The sequence below is a fragment of the Anas acuta genome, chromosome 24 (assembly GCF_963932015.1).
Source record: "Anas acuta chromosome 24, bAnaAcu1.1, whole genome shotgun sequence".
NCBI classification, from domain to species: Eukaryota; Metazoa; Chordata; class Aves; order Anseriformes; family Anatidae; genus Anas; species Anas acuta.
Window position 1 is genome coordinate 4,365,692 of NC_089002.1, and position 16,668 is coordinate 4,382,359.

Here is a 16,668-nt window from a genome sequence, read left to right on the forward strand (position 1 = left end):
CTCTCCCTGGACAGAAGTCTCCCTCTTCCCTTCCCCCTCGCTTTCTCTCCCTCACATAATATTTTCCATATGAAGAAACCTTCCTGAAGCCGCGCGCTGCCCTCTCAGCGAGTCTTAGGCGGGTTAGAGGAGACCCTGGGAGCCTTTAATCCTCTCTCTCTCGCTTGCTTTCATCCTCAGCCACAGCTGGACGCCCCATTGATGTGGAACAGACCAAACACCAGGCCTCTCGCTAAGCTGCTGCTGTGGGGCCTCTTCTCCTTTAGAGCCGCGCCGAGCCCATGGCCCATGTCCTGCGTGCCGAGTGCCGGTCCCGCACACCCCGCAGCCCCCGGCTCCTCGCTACCGCTCCCGTTTCCCCCGGCCACCTCCCACCACCCTGATATAAGACAAGCCCCCGTCTCCTCCCTTATCCCGGCGCTATCCTTTCAGCCAGGATTACCGAGCATCAATTTCCACTGCCTTGCACCTCCTGCAGAGCACCAGGCCTGGATGAGGACGAGGCACGCGGTTGTGTTTCCCCGCTGAAGACGCATCTGACGGTGGTGTCCCCTGGCAGGCTCCACTGTCTGGCAGAAAAGGCCTTAGGGCTGCAGCCTGCTTACAGTTTTGGGAAGAGGGGTCTTTGGCTGATCTCTTTGGGCACACTGCAGTTGTGCAGCTTATCTTAAGGGATTCTGCAGCATGCACAAAGTGGCCTCGCGCAGACACCTGCAGCGTTAGGACCTGGGGGAATGGTGGCAAGCTGTGACAGGGGAGGTTCAGGCTGGATATCGGGAAGAGGTTCTTCACCGAGAGGGTTGTCGTGCACTGGAACAGGCTCCCCAGGGACAGAGTCACTGCGCTGAGCCTGTCGGAGTCTAAGCAGCGTTTGGACTGTGCTTTTAGTCATACGGTCTGAATTGTTGGGTAGACCTGTGCGATGCCAGGAGCTGGACTCGATGATCCTTGTGGGTCCCTTCCATCTCGGGATATCCTATGATGCTATGATCTCAGTGCCAGGGGAAGCTGTGCAGCGTGCCAAACTGCCACACCAGGCCACGTCCCACTGCCCAGGAGACCCCCACCAGCCCTGTAGGGCGAAGCACCCTGACATCGCACCCCCAGCTCCAGCCCCATGGGCTGAGCAGAGCACTGCATTTTCACTCCGGCCACGGGGAAAGAACCAACGAGGCCCCCAAAATCCAGAGCTCCATGAAGCTGGCGCCCCTCGGAGCCCCCCCCCCGGGCCGGCCCCATTCGCGGTCCCCCTCTGCCCCCTAGCGGTCCTATGGCGGGGACACCGAGGCGGTGGTCGCAGCCCCCAGGAGGCGACTCCGGGGTTTTGTGGCCATGAGGAAGGGCAGCGAGGAGGGAGAGTTTCTGTGGAAGGGGAGAGAAGGGCAAGGCTGCATCCCCGAGAGGATGCGCAAGCTCGGAGGAAAGTTCGGGGGGCTTTGGGGATGTTCAGTAAGTCGGCAGAGAGGCGGATTGATGATTTAGTTTGGAGAACTAAAAGGATTCAAGCTGTCAGAAACACGGCCTGGGAGGGGAAATTAAAAGGATTGGGGATGGTTAGTCTGGGGTGGAAAGGCTGTGCAGGAGCCTGCAAAGCAGGAGGAAGGGAAGCATCTGTTCTCCGTGTCACAGAAAGGAGAGAGGCGTTTAATAGCAGGGAGGCTCAGGTGGGAGGGAAAGCTTTCACGTCAGGATGGTGCAGCACTGAACAGGTCACCAGGAGAATGCTGCAGCCTGGACTGGTTAAACAGATCCTCAGACACAGCACAGGAGGAGGTGATCCTACTGTGGGTCATTGGGGTGGATTAAGTGACCTCCTGAGATCCCATCCGACTCCTTTTCTGCGCTGCTGTAATTAAAATCCATACTGATCCTCTGTCAGAGGCACAGCAAGAGGACCACCATCATTGCTTCTTTGCTGCTCCCGGCATGCTGGGTCCTGCACAGACATCTCACGACCTGTCCTGCCCCTGAGAGCTCCTCTGCTCCAAGGCAGGACCTCCGCTGGGCATGGTAAACGTGGATGCAGTGCCTCAGCCTTTCTTGCAGCACTGCGGCACAGTTCTTGGCTCACTTTGCAGGCAACCAGTTGCAGAAACTGAACTAATTGCAGGCTCTTGGGATTCGTTCATAAGAGAACCAGTGCATTCCTCCTTCTTGTTACTGAGCATCAAGTGCCTGATGAGAGAGGGATTTGGGGAAAAGACAATGCGGAGATATCTAGCACAAAATGATTAGCCAAAACGTATTGTTAATAAGCTGCTTATTCATATAATTAGAAGTTATTTGCAGCCAGGGTGTCAGTACAGTCTCTCTGCACTGCTCTGGTAGAGCAAGGCAGGCAGGTACTGGCTCAGGGGAGACCACTGTGAGCACATCTGATGGTGGTGGGAAGGCAGAGGAATTTACTGCCACTTTATTTTGTTATTGTCACTGTCTTGAAGGGCAGAGAAAGGCACGGTGATTTCAAGTGGAGGGAATCTGCCAGGCCACACCAACTGGAGCAATGTTTCCTACTGTGGCAAGCACAAGATGTCTGGGGAGCAGCAGCAGGACTGTCCCTCTGCTCTGTCCCTGCAACAGCTAGAATGAAAGTACAAGAGAAGTAAACCCTGCCACTGCTTGTGCTTCCCAAGGCAGCCACCCAAGGCAGAGATGGCTGTGGAAGAGCTGAATTCCCTCCATTAGTTCTGCCCAGTGGCTGCACAAACACAGGCTGCACTGCACCCACCACATCTTCCTCCTCCCCATACCTCCACAGGGTTGAAGCCAAGGCTGCGGAGCACTAGGGCTGAAGATATTTGGGTTGTCTGGTCTGGAGAAGAGAAGGCTCAAAGGCAACTTCATTGCTCTCTGCACCTTCTTGAGGAAGGAACATGGAGATAACGGTCCCTTCTCCCCAGTAACTGATGACAGGACACACGGGAGCAACACAAAGCTGTGCCAGAGGAGGTTCAGACCAGACAATAATAAAAATTTCTTTATTGTGAGGGTGGTCAGACACTGGAACAGGCTTTCTAGAGAGGTAGTGGCTGCCCACGCCGGGTGACGTTCAAGAGGCATTTTGGATAATGTCCTCAATAATATGCTTTAACTTTTGAGTAGCCCTGAAGTCCTCAGGCAGTTGGACTTGATGAGCTTCATAGACTCCTTCCAACTGAACTACTCTATAATTCTGAGGCCAAGGGCTGGCCGACTTTAATGATGTTGCTAGTGCAAGTGTCAGCACTCTTTCTGAGGCTGTCCCAGGGGTCTCTCAAAGACAACAGCTTGTCCTTGAATTCTAACACCTCGATGTCCTTATCAATAGGATTCAGCCAGTTCAGAAGACAATTAAATTACTCAAGTATGAATTTGGTTGTTAAACTGTAGTGAAAGATTTCTGTGCTGAGCCAAGTAGTAAGCCACAAAGCTCAGTCACTTCCTCTAACAATGCCAGTGTGGGATAGGAGGGTTCAGAGAGAAGGTAACTGCTATTGCTCTGATCTGCCTTCAGCACTGCCCTCTCTCTTGGCTCCAGCACAGGCACAGAGTTATGATTCCTCCTGCTTCTGCTCTTCTCTTTTCTAGGTAAGGAAGGGATGCAGCAGGAGGAGAGGCAAAGGGATCCTGGGTAGAATTTTTCTCCTGCATTTATCTAAGATCCTGTACAACGCATAGTGTTCCAGCATTAGAAGAAGAAGTTCCTGAAAGTTTAACCACAAAACCAAGTTTCTCTTCAGATGGAGAATTTCCCTACCCTGCTGGGAAAGGAAGAGGGTCAACTCCAGTTCCTATTACATAGAGATTCTGGCTTCTCCAGCCAAGGGGCCAAGTCACACAGGGTGCAGTTTCCTCTTCAAGAACAGGCATATGCTCTTAAGCAGAAAAAAAAATAACAACAGCAAAAAAAGTTGCATTAGTCTCATTTGTCTCCACTTCTATGAAAAAAGGTCAAAAAAAAAGGTCAAATTATTTTAAGACTTACCTCAATTTTACATTCTTTCAAAATTTTTTGCAGGAATCTTTTTTTTTTTTCCTCTCCCCAACAACACCCCTTGAGATAAAGCAGCCTCAGAATTTACTCAGCAATTGCTAGCTTGCTAGATTCTTCCACAGAGTCAGAAAAAGTGAAAAACTTCTCCCTAGCAGGAGTTTTATATTAACACATTTGCTAATGTGCTGAAGCCACTCAGGTGTGAACATTGATATGCTTCTCCCTGCTCTGCTGTGGTGGTAACAGGAAAGAAGAGGTGGAGTCCTTCTATCAAAAAACTGCTGCTGCACCTAAATCCAGCAGCTTCTTCTTCTCAGAACTCAGGACGATGTGGGAAAAGAATCACAGAATCATTAGGGTTGGAAAAGACCTCCAAGGTCATCTGGTCCAACCACCCCCCTACCACCACTATCACCCACTAAACCACGTCCCTAAGTGCCAGGCCCAACCTTTCCTTGAACACCCCCAGGGACGGTGACTCCACCACCTCCCTGGGCAACCCGTCCCAACACCTGACCACTCTTTCTGAGAAGAAATGTCTCCTCATTTCCCAACTGAACTTCCTCTGTTGCATCTTGAGGCCATTCCCTTTAGTTCTGCTGGGACATGGCTGAAATCAGGGACAAGATTTCACCTGTGAAGACTTTATCCCATAGTGGGCATGTAGTTTGTGGAAGATGTGTGTCTCTTAGCCAAGATTTATACTCTGCTCCTTATGCTTTGCAGTGGTCCACTACCACCCTCTGTCATACGTCCCTGTAACATCCAGAACTACAGTGATGTGAAGAGAGCCTAGTGCTAAAGATGAACATGATACCTTAGTCATCACTGGTTACCGTCTATCATCATATCTCAACAAGGTTTGTACAGAGAGAAGCACGGTGCTTGATGACACCCAGAAGGAGATGATCACTGTCACAATGCAGGAGCTGCAGGTTCAGGACTCGGTATTGTGCTGGTGTCCACACTATGCACATTCTCATTTTTTCCTGAATAACTGAGATTAAGCTGTCTGTTTCTACGAGTGATTATTTCTTTCCGAGGAAAATGCGGGGCATTTTGTAGATTTCTACCTCATTTCTTTCTGCTTTTCAGTGGTTTGTAGTACCCTCTCCCAGGTTATTTAGGAATCACAATAGCCATAGTAGGTCAGATCAAAGGTCTCCAACAGTGGCTAAAGCAGATAATTAGTTAAGAAAGAGTATAGAAACAGAGAGGCATGAAGAAACAGTTGTCCAGAATACTCTCCTAGCCTGCAGCAATTCCCTGCAGAGGGCATTTTTATTATAAGAGCAATGACTAAATTCTTTTATCGCTTTAATTCTTCCATTTGTTCTGCTAGCACATAAAAACTTTTGGTACGTGAACATCCTGTGGCAGTGAGCTCCACACTTTATGCATACATGCATGCATGGAAAATTTCCTTTTTTCCTTGTATTCTAGCTAGTGACTTGCTTCTTGTAAGACAATGAATTATTGCTCCTGTGCTCTTTCCATGCTATTCCCAATTTTATACACTCCTGCATTATCATCCCTGTCCTTTCCTTTCCAAAAAGTTGTTTTAGTCATTTCTATATATAAGGTGACCCAGATCTTTCTCTGTCTTGGCTGTTTATCTCTGATCACCAACTTAGCTGTCTAACTCAGAGTACAGACTCCACAGGTTTCTGTTGCAATATGCTTTGATTTATTTGGAGGCATAGTTTTATTATTCTAAACTTTTTTGCAAGAGACCAAAATATTTGGAATTTCTTTTACTTAGTATCCCAGGTCAATTCGACCCTCCCATAGCTAGCTAAAATGTCTGTGAACTGGCTTACAATATTGTGCTTATTCTAATAGTGGGAAACCGGTGCAATTGGATGTTTTACCTGGACACTACTAACCAGTTTGACCTTATCCAGAAACCCAAGGATATGAAACCAGGGAGATGGAGACTGTCTCTGCCGAGTGTCCTGGTCAGTACAGAAAAGATGACCAGCGCCTCTGAGAATAACACTGAAAAAGGAAGATACACCATAAATGATAACATCCAGAAGGGAGTTCTCAACATCACCATCAAAAAGGTCACAGTACAAGACAGTGGAGAATACTAGCGATCATTTTCGTTTGTGATCATTCTCAGCTCTCCCGAATAAAGGAAATTAAGCTGGCTGTTTTCATAAGTGAATGCATTTTTTTTTTAATTGGAGAAACTCCTTTCTCCTCGCTTTCCTAGCAGAAGAACTCACTTCATGCCCCACCTCCTCCACCTATTTTCTCCTCTCTATACTCCACAGATCATCCTATCTATTCAGCTGCTTGTGAACCCCAGCTCCCTCGCCACATCATCTCCAGTTCCTGAATCGTACTGGGAATCAAAAGGACATGCGGAGCCAGGAGGCCATGGTTAGCTGTCCATTTCCACACCAAGCTGAGTGTCAGCCATGCCAGGAGTTGCTTTGTATGGCTTATTTCAATATTTCCACTGTTTCCCCTGTACTTAAAATCACTTCAGCCTTGCCTATAGAGACCTCGCTGTCAGTACATCACCTCAGCAGCTGCACACTCGACTGTCCACACAGTTCCACTTTGTTTCCTGTCACCAACAAGGTCAGTCTTTCCTCCGAATGCATTTTACTTGGAGGTGAAACAACAAACATCTTTTACTACTGCATTTCTGAAGACTCCTTTAACTCCACTGAAACAGCTGTCAGTAATGAGGAACAAATAAAACAAAACAGGTGAGTTGTCCCTCACTGCCAGGTAAAAGGGGTAACATGGGCCAGTCCGAGCACCAAAGGATAGAAAAGGACAGATTCTGCCAGGCCATGTCCACTTTTGCCCTAAATGACAAAAGAATCTCCTTTCTTTATCAGCAAAGCAAGTGAGTAAGAGCAGAAAAAGATAACCTAGCTTATCTGACAGTTGCAAAACTACTTGCCAAAGTTCTTCACAAACAAAACAAAAATTAAAAATAAATAAATAATAATAAAAAGACACTAAGACGCTGTAACATTATAGGGCAAGGAAAAAAAATCTTGACATAGAAAGTGGCAGACAGAAAAGAAAAGGAATGCTGCTATTTGACCCCATGTGGAAAGAGAAACCCACAAGGTTGCCCACAGAGCCATGGCCTCTCTGCCATCACGCCTTTAGAGGAGTTTGGGCAAGGACCTGGGCAGCACAGAGGGAAGGGCAGGGCCACAGCAAAGGACCTGCCCCTTCTCCCAAGCCTTGGAAATGCCAAAGGAGCGCCCCGTTGCCACTGGCGTGAGGGCAGAGCGTGACAATGGCCAAGGGAGAGCAGCAATGTGCCTCTGGCGTCAGGATGGGCCGTGCTCTGCTCCCGGCCACTTCCCCAAACGCACCCTGAGCTGCTCTTGTTATTCGGTGGCCTTGCAAAACGTGGTGAAGGACTTCCGTGGAAAGGCAAGACCTCAGGCACTTCCTCCAGCAGCGTCAGTGGGAGGCAGGAGGGCTCACCCGGGCAGACGCGTTGCAACGGGGCGCGTTGGGGAGGCCATGGAGCTGCGAGTCGTCCTCCTGCTGCCGCTCTGCTTCCCAGGTACGAGGAGGGCTGGGCATGGCTGGGGCTTCCCATGGGACACCCGTCCCCAGTCCTGCTGCCTGCAGGGCCCTGCAGTGGTGGGACAGCGATACCGATACCGGCTGTCCTGGGGGCTGGGGAAGGGAAGGGAAGGGAAGGGAAGGGAAGGGAAGGGAAGGGAAGGGAAGGGAAGGGAAGGGAAGGGAAGGGAAGGGAAGGGAAGGGAAGGGAAGGGAAGGGAAGGGAAGGGAAGGGAAGGGAAGGGCAAGCCCCACTTCAGAACACCCCACACCTGGCTCCTCCAGGCTCACAGCCCACGACAGCCCTGCACCAGCTCCTCTCTCCCTCACCACTTCTGGTATTCACAGGTGTCCAAGCCCAAACACCTGGGGAGCTAAGCCAGCGTGAAGGAAGCGACCTCTCTGTGCTGTGTCCTTACCCAAAAGTGTATTGGGAGCTGAAGTCCTGGTGCCGCTGGACAGATCAAGGATGTCAGCTTCAAGTGGCAATAATTGGCACAAGAACAGAGTTGTACACAGACCGGGCTAGACAAGGACACATTACCATACAGGATGACCCTTTACACAAGATTTTTTCCATCACCATGACTGACCTCCAGGTAGAGGATTCAGGCACATATTACTGTGCTTATTGGAAAGGCAGGGACAGCCATGTTCCACTGAAGAGGATCTCGCTGAATGTTTTCAAGGGTGAGTACCTTTTCCCCACACAAACTCCAGTCCTGTCAGGAGGCAACGTCACTGCTGCCCCACTCCATCCTCCTCCCGCACACAGTGAGTGGCTTCCCCCGACCCAATCCATCAGCCCCCACCCTTGTCCCCTCGCTCGCTGCCTTCCCTGCTCACAGAGCACGGGGTGAAGGCGCCCTGCAGACCCCACTGGCCATGAGGCTCACGGCTCCCCGTGGCCCTGCCCAAAGTGCCCTGTTTGGGCCGACAGCCACAGCCTGGCCCAGGTACCCGGATCATGCCAGGAGATGGATCCCCTCGTGCCCCAGATTGCGGGTCAGACACCAGGTTTGTTGTTCTGCAGAGTTGCACAAGCTGGAGTTGGACAGTCTCTCTGTGCAGTGCCCATACCATACCCTGGGCTACCGCTCTGAAAGAAAAGCCTGGTGCCGATATCCAGGTCAGACTGGCAGGTGTGAACTCGTGGTGAGCACAGATACCACTTACACACGGGGTATCAGCAAAGGCAAGGAAGGCAGAGCCTCGATCCAGGATGACACCCAGAAAAGGACCGTCACCATCACCATGGAGAAGCTGCAGGCACAGGACTCTGGTGTGTACTGGTGTGCACTCTACACGCCCTACGCAACCACTCATTTCACCCGGATAATGGAGTTCCAGCTCTCTGTGGCCAAGCGTGAGTACCTGCTGGCAGATTTTGGCCTCGCCTCCCCTGCTTGCTCTCCCTTCTGACCTGTGCCCCACCACCAAGAACCCGACCCTCTCTCCATCTCTGTCTCTCTGTGTGCACAAGCTTCTGTCTGCTTCTGCACAGGGCTATTCGACACCTCCCTGCTACCTGCAGATCCCTGCCAGGGAGATTTTCTGCCTGCACTTCCAGCTCTTCTGCCACGTCCTGGGCTGGGTTCATGGAGCAGGGCTCCTTGGCAGCTCTTTCCCTCTCCCTCCCACCTTTCCATCCTTCTGCTTCTTTGCCTGCTTCTGGTGGAATCAAAACACACGGGTCGCAGCCTGGGCGCCTCGTGTGTGTTGGATGTCACAGCACGCCCGGAGTTACACCCATGGTAGCAATGGCAGGGACGTTCAGATGGGGGATGCACAACAGCCCAGTAATTGTTCTTCTCTTCTTCTTTGTGATTGCAGGACGAGTTGCAACAACATTGTCAGGCACCGGTCAAAATTACCTTCCTGGCAACAGCACACAAGCAGGGTAAGGCCAAACCCCCCCCCCAAAAAACAAACAAACAAACAAACAAAAAAAAAAAACAAACACCAAAAACCTATGTGAATGGACACAGACAAGCATTACTGATGTCCTGCCCATGGCAGTCCTGTCTTCCTGGGGGACGCAGTCTGGGCATTGCAAAGACTCCCGCTTACAGTGGAGCTGGGTGGGACAGGCGTCCTTACAGTGGACAACCTCTCCTCTTCCAGTTCCTGAAAGAGCCTAATTACAAAGGGAGAAGTGGACAGATGAAATCAAGTCCTAGCTTCCTGGGAACTGCCTTCTCTCCTCCCTCACTGCTATGTGGCAATGAATCCCCATGGTCAATGTCACTATCTGCACTCTTTGCCTTTCCTTATTTCCATATTGTGTGAGGAAAGGATATTTTCAAGTTCTTGTAGTGTGGAATGGGACAAATTAGAATATGTCTTGGGAAGAGGAGGCCACTTTTCGAAGTGTATTTGAAACCCCATTTCTACAGAGATTCTCCCACAGAATCATAGAATGACTTGGGCTGGAAAGGACCTTAAGGATCATCTTGTTAACCCTCCCTGCCATGGGCAGCGATGCCACCCACTAGATCAGGCTGCCTGGGGCCTTGTCCAACCTGATGCTGAACACCTCCAAGGATGGGGCATCCAGAACCTCTCTGGGCAAGCTGTTCCAGTGCCTCAGCACCCTCTGAGTGAAGAGCTGCCTCCTAACCTCTAATTGAAATCTCCCCTCTTTTTGTTTCAAACCATTCCCTCTTGTCCTGTCATTATCTGATTGAGCAAAAGGTGCTCTCCATCCCTTTTATAAGCCTCCTTCTAAGTATGTAAAATCACAATGAGGTCACCCCAGAGCCTTCACTTCTGTGTGTTGAACAGCCCCAGCTCTGTCCTTGTAGGACAGCTGCTCCAGCCCCTTGATCATCTTTGTGGCCCTCCTCTTGAGCCACTCTAACAGCCCCACATGCTTCTGGTGCTGGGGGCCCCAGACCTGGATGCAGTACTCCAGGTGGGACCTCACCAGGGCAGAGCAGAGGGGAAGCATCCCCTCAGTCCCCTGCTGCCCTCTAGAGTTGGACTTGATGATCCTTAAGGGTCCCTTCCAACTCAGGATATTCTATGATTCTATGATTCTCTCCTCTGGTGATGCAGCCCAGGATGCAGTTGGCCTTCCAGGCTGCAAGCTCACTGCTGGCTCATGTTGAACTTTTCGTCCCCCTGAACCCCAAGTCCTTCTCCCCAGGGCTGCTCTCAGTGAGTTCTTCTCCCAGCTGGTCCTCATGTCCGGGATTGCCCCAGCCCAAGTGCAGCACCTTGCACCTGGACTTGTTGAACCTCATCAGGTTCACGTGGGACCACTCCTCCAGCCTGCCCAGGTCCCTTTGGATGGCATCCCTTCCTTCTGCTGTATGGACTGCACTACTCAGCTTGGTGTCATCTGCAGCCTTGCTGAGGGTGTGCTCGGTCCCACTGGCTGTGTCGTTGATACAGATACTGAGAAGGAAGGACGAAGGACAGCCTCTCCTTCTGGGTGAAGGCCTTTTCTCTTCCATGGGCTGATCTGCTCCCTTTCCTTTCTGTTTCCTTGACAGCTTATGGAGCTTCACCCTTTGCGCCCTCCTAGGATTCTTCATCAATAAGGTGCTGGTCATCTTGCTCCTCGTTTTTCTTCAGAGAAGGGGACGCTGCAGAAAAGAGGTAACCACACACCCGCAATGGCAAAAGCACACCTGGGCTCCAGAGAAGCCCCAGGGTGGCACTTGCACGTGCTGTTTGTCCACGGCTCCCAACTGGGGAGCGAGAGGTGCAATGCAGTCACTTAATGCTCCAGAAAGGATGAGCAGCCCTCCTCCACACGCTTCTCTCCATGGGCCGATGTCACTGAGGAGCCTGCCTCCCTCTTTCTTTCAGAAACTCAGGACAGCAGAAGGCAGCCCTGGACAGCTGCCTGAGGAGGAAAGGAGCTGACACCAGACCTGGGACCAAAAGGATCTCTGTTTCCAAGCCTGGAGACATGTCCAGAGGGAAATCCCAACCTGCAAGCTGTTACCCTGAGCTCCAGAGAACCCAGGCCGGCCTCCCCCATGAACCGAGGCCCGCTTTCTCCCCGGGCTCCCAGCATGGCAACTCCTGGGGCTCCTCAGGGCAGAAAGCAGCCCACGCCTGGCAAACCCTGCCACGCGGCCCAGGCCGGGCTCTGCCACTGCCCGTCAGCCCTGCCAGGGGCAGCACATCGCCACTTCTTGCCTCAGAGCCGGTGCAGCAAGCACGGCCTCACCCCAGAGTGCCCACACTTCCCTCACTTGCCTGCAAACCCTCAGAACTTCCCCATGGGCCCCCGCACCAGGGCCCTGTGCAGTTGTTCCAGTCAAATAAACTGTGCAAAAGCCCAGTGGCTCCGTTTGGTTCCTCCAGCTTGGCACAGCGTGGGCAGGCAGCCCACGGGCTCGGTGCCAGGCAAAGCATGGACAACGAGGGGACTGGCTGTGGTGGAGGAGAGCCCCAGGAGGCATGGCATGGAGAGGAGGCTCCCTGCACAGAGCCCGGCCTCTCTGCCACCACGCCTTGAGGGGACTTTGGGCAAGGGCCTGGGCAGGGGGCACCTGGGCAGCACAGAGGGAAGGGCAGGGCCACAGCAAAGGACCTGCCCCATCTCCCAAGCCTCGGAATGGCCAAAGGAGTGCCCCGTTGACAGGGGCCAAGCGAGAGCAGCAATGTGCCTCTGGCATCAGGACACGCCGTGCTCTGCTCCCTGCCACTTCCCCAAATGAATCCTGAGCTGCTCTTGTTATTCAGTGTTGTTGCAAAACATGGTGAAGGACTTCCGTGGAAAGGCGAGACCTCAGGAACTTCCTCCATCGGCGTCCGTGGGAGGCAGGAGGGTTCACCCGGGCAGACGCGTTGCAACGGAGCACATTGGGGAGGCCATGGAGCTGCGAGTCGTCCTCCTGCTGCCGCTCTGCTTCCCAGGTACGAGGAGGGCTGGGCATGGCTGGGGCTTCCCATGGGACACCCGTCCCCAGTCCTGCTGCCTGCAGGGCCCTGCAGTGGTGGGACAGTGATACCGATACCGGCTGTCCTGGGGGCTGGGAAAGGGAAGGGAAGGGAAGGGAAGGGAAGGGAAGGGAAGGGAAGGGAAGGGAAGGGAAGGGAAGGGAAGGGAAGGGAAGGGAAGGGAAGGGAAGGGAAGGGAAGGGAAGGGAAGGGAAGGGAAGGGAAGGGAAGGGAAGGGAAGGGAAGGGAAGGGAAGGGAAGGGAAGGGAAGGGAAGGGAAGGGAAGGGAAGGACAAGCCCCAGTTCAGAGCACCCCACACCTGGCTCCTCCAGGCTCACAGCCCACGACAGCCCTGCACCAGCTCCCCTCTCCCTCACCACTTCTGGTATTCTCAGGTCTCCAAGCACAAACAATTCAGAAGCTGAGCCAGCGTGAAGGAAGCAACCTTTCTGTGCTGTGTCATTACCCAGCAGAGGATGCGTACCGGGAAATGAAGTCCTGGTGCCGCTGGACAGATCAACGATGTCAGCTTCAAGTGGCAACAAGCGGCACAAGAACACACTTCTATACATACCGGGCCAGACAGGGGCACTTTACCATAAAGGATGACCCCATACACAAGAATTTTTCCATCACCATGACTGACCTCCAGGTAGAGGATTCAGGCACATATTACTGTGCTTACAGTCAAAGCTATGTTTTACTGAAGAGGATCTCGCTGAATGTTTTCAAGGGTGAGTACCTTTTCCCCACGCAGACTCCAGTCCTGTCAGGAGGCAACGTCACTGCTGCCCCGCTCCATCCTCCTCCCGCACACAGCGATCGGCTTCCCCTGTCCCCATCCATCAGCCCCCACCCTTGTCCCCTCGCTCGCCGCCTTCCCTGCTCGCAGAGCACGGGGTGAAGGAGCCCTGCAGACCCTGCTGGCCCGGAGGCGCATGGCTCCCTGCAGCCCTCCCCGAAGTGCCCTGCCTGGGCCGACAGCCACAGCCTGGCCCAGGTGCCCAGCTTGTGCCAGGAGATGGATCCCCTCGTGCCCCACATTGCGGGTCAGACACCAGGTTTGTTGTTCTGCAGAGTTTCACAAGCTGGAGTTGGACAGTCTCTCTGTGCAGTGCCCATACCATACCCTGGGCTACCGCTCCGAAAGAAAAGCCTGGTGCCGAGGTGTAGGTCAGACTGGCAGGTGTGACCTTGTGGTGAGCACAGATACCACTTACAGACGGGGTATCAGCAAAGGCAAGGAAGGCAGAGCCTCGATCCAGGATGACACCCAGAATACGACCGTCACCATCACCATGGAGAAGCTGCAGGCACAGGACTCTGGCGTGTACTGGTGTGCACTCTACACACCCAATGCAACCATTAATTTTACCCCGATAATGGAGGTCCGGCTCTCTGTGGCCAAGCGTGAGTACCTGCTGGCAGATTTTGGCCTCGCCTCTCCTGCTTGCTCTCCCTCCTGACCTGTGCCCCACCACCGAGAACCCAACCCTCTCTCCATGTCTGCTCTCTGTGTGCACAAGCTTCTGTCTGCTTCTGCACAGGGCTGTTCAACACCTCCCTGCTACCTGCAGATCTCTGCCAGGGAGCTTTTCTGCCTGCACTTCCAGCACCTCTGCCATGTCCTGGGCTGGGTTCATGGAGCAGGGGTCCTTGGCAGCTCCTTGCTTCTCCTTCCCACTTTTCCATCCTTCTGCTGCTTCGCCTGCTCCCGGGAGCTCCTGAAGACACGGGTCGCAGTCTGGGCGCCTCGTCTGTGTTGGCTGTCACATCACGCCCGGTGTTACACCCATGGTAGCAATGGCAGGGACGTTCAGATGGGGGATGCACAACAGCCCAGTAATTGTTCTTTTCTTCTTTGTGATTGCAGGACGAGTTGCAACAACATTGTCAGGCACCGGTCAAAATTACCTTCCTGGCAACAGCACACAAGCAGGGTAAGGCCAAACCCCCCCAACCCCCCCCCCCCCCAAAAAACAAACAAACAAACAAACAAACAAACAAACAAAAAAAAACACCAAAAACCTATGTGAATGGACACAGACAAGCATTACTGATGTCCTGTCCATGGCAGTCCAGTCTTCCTGGGGGAGGCAGCCTCTGGGCATTGCAAAGACTCCCACTTACAGAGGAGCTGGGTGGGACAGGCGTCCTTACAGTGGACGACCTCTCCTCGTCCAGTTCCTGCCCAGAGCCTAATTACAAAGGGAGAAGTGGACAGATGAAATCAAGTCCTAGCTTCCTGGGAACTGCCTTCTCTCCTCACTCACTGCCATGTGGCAATGAATCCACATGGTCACTGTCACAATCTGCACTCTTTACCTTTCCTTATTTCCATGGTGTGTGAGGAAAGGATATTTTCAAGTTCTTGTAGTGTGGGAAGGGATAAATTAGAATATGTCTTGGGAAGAGGAGGCCACTTTTCGAAGTGTATTTGAAACCCCATTTCTACGGGGATTCTCCCACAGAATCATAGAATGACTTGGGCTGGAAAGGACCTTAAGGATCATCTTGTTAACCCTTCCCACCATGGGCAGGGACGCCACCCGCTAGATCAGGCTGCTCGGGGCCTTGTCCAAGCTGATGCTGAACACCTCCAAGGATGGGGCATCCAGAACCTCTCTGGGCAAGCTGTTCCAGTGCCTCAGCACCCTCTGAGGGAAGAACTGCCTCCTAACCTCTAATTTAAATCTCCCCTCTTTTTATCTAAATCCGTTCCCCCTTGTGCTGTCATTATCTGATTGAGCAAAAGGTGCTCTCCATCCCTTTTACAAGCCCCCTCTAAGTACTGAAAACCACAATGAGGTCACCCCAGAGCCTTCTCTTCTGTGTGCTGAACAGCCCCAGCTCTCTCCTTCCTTGTAGGACAGCTGCTCCGGCCCCTTGATCATCTTTGTGGCCCTCCTCTTGACCCACTCTAACAGCCCCACATCCTTCTGGTGCTGGGGGCCCCAGACCTGGACGCAGCACTCCAGGTGGGACCTCACCAGGGCAGTGCAGATGGGAACCGTCCCCTCCCTCCTCTGCTCCTCTGGTGATGCAGCCCAGGATGCAGTTGGCCTTCCTGGCAGCAAGCTCACTGCTGGCTCATGTCGAGCTTTTCACCCACCTGAACCCCAAGTCCTTCTCCCCAGGGCTGCTCTCAGTGAGTTCTTCTCCCAGCCGGTCCTCATCTCCAGGATTGCCCCAACCCAAGTGCAGCACCTTGCACCTGGACTTGTTGAACGTCATCAGGTTCACGTGGGACCACTCCTCCAGCCTGCCCAGGTCCCTTTGGATGGCATCCCTTCCTTCTGCTGTATGCACTGCACCACCCAGCTTGGTGTCATCTGCAGCCTTGCTGAGGGTGTGCTCGGTCCCACTGGCTGTGTCGTTGATACAGATACTGAGAAGGAAGGATGAAGGACAGCCTCTCCTTCTGGGTGAAGGCCTTTTCTCTTCCATGGGCTGATCTGCTCCCTTTCCTTTCTGTTTCCTTGACAGCTTATGGAGCTTCACCCTTCAGGCCCTCCTAGGATTCTTCATCAATAAGGTGCTGGTAATTTTGCTCCTCATTTTTCTTCAGAGAAGGGGACACTGGCCTCCCTCTTTCTTTCAGAAATGCAGGGCAGCAGAAGGCAGCCCTGGACAGCTGCCTGAGGAGGAAAGGAGCTGACGCCAGACCTGGGACCAAAAGGATCTCTGTTTCCAAGCCTGGAGACATGTCCTGAGGGAAATCCCAACCTGCAAGCTGTCGCCCCTGAGCTCCAGAGAACCCAGGCCGGCCTCCCCCACGAACCGAGGCCCGCTTTCTCCCCGGGCTCTTAGCACGGCAACTCCCGGGGCTCCTCAGAACAGAAACCAGCCCACACCTGGCAAACCCTGCCACGCGGCCCAGGCCGGGCTCTGCCACCCGCCCGCCAGCCCTGCCAGGGGCAGCACATTGCCACTTCTTGCCTCAGAGCTGGTGCAGCAAGCACGGCCTCACCCCAGAGTGCCCACACTTCCCTCACTTCCCTGCAAACCCTCAGAACTTCCCCATGGGACCCCGCACCAGGGCCCTGTGCGGTTGTTCCAGTCAAATAAACTGTGCAAAAGCCCAGTGGCTCCGTTTTGTTCCTCCAGCTTGGAACACCGCAGGCAGGCAGCCCACAGGCTCACTGCTGGTCATTGCATGGACAACGAGGGGACTGGCTGTGGTGGAGGAGAGCCCCAGGAGGCATGGCATGGAGAGGAGGCTCCCTGCACAGAGCCTGGCCTCCCT

At 53.2% G+C, this 16,668-nt stretch overlaps 1 protein-coding gene and 1 long non-coding RNA gene across 2 annotated transcripts; one reads left to right on the plus strand and one right to left on the minus strand.

Moving 5' to 3' along the window:
• Window positions 1-1,655: 1,655 nt before the first annotated feature.
• On the minus strand, window positions 1,656-6,660 carry LOC137844093 (uncharacterized). Its single transcript, XR_011089815.1, has 3 exons — window positions 6,506-6,660; window positions 5,845-5,971; window positions 1,656-3,854 (listed from the first exon to the last, which is right to left on the minus strand). It is a non-coding gene; the product is annotated as an uncharacterized lncRNA (long non-coding RNA).
• A 576-nt stretch (window positions 6,661-7,236) lies between these two features.
• LOC137844231 (polymeric immunoglobulin receptor-like) lies at window positions 7,237-16,504 on the plus strand. Its single transcript, XM_068660438.1, has 11 exons — window positions 7,237-7,520; window positions 7,871-8,212; window positions 8,556-8,888; window positions 9,356-9,422; window positions 11,020-11,125; window positions 11,339-11,390; window positions 12,200-12,397; window positions 12,755-13,156; window positions 13,500-13,832; window positions 14,296-14,362; window positions 15,909-16,504. Exons 1-11 carry the CDS (start codon window positions 7,265-7,267, stop codon window positions 16,078-16,080), a joined length of 2,328 nt encoding a protein of 775 aa, XP_068516539.1. The 5' UTR covers window positions 7,237-7,264; the 3' UTR covers window positions 16,081-16,504.
• Window positions 16,505-16,668: the final 164 nt, after the last annotated feature.

Coding starts and splice junctions, on each gene's coding strand:
- LOC137844231 (XM_068660438.1), top strand. CDS start 7,265: ATGTGCCTCTGGCGTCAGGATGGGCCGTGCTCTGCTCCCGGCCACTTC. Junction 11,126..11,338: donor GGGGACGCTGCAGAAAAGAG/GTAACCACACAC, acceptor TCTTTCTTTCAG/AAACTCAGGACAGCAGAAGG. Junction 13,157..13,499: donor CTCGCTGAATGTTTTCAAGG/GTGAGTACCTTT, acceptor GTTGTTCTGCAG/AGTTTCACAAGCTGGAGTTG.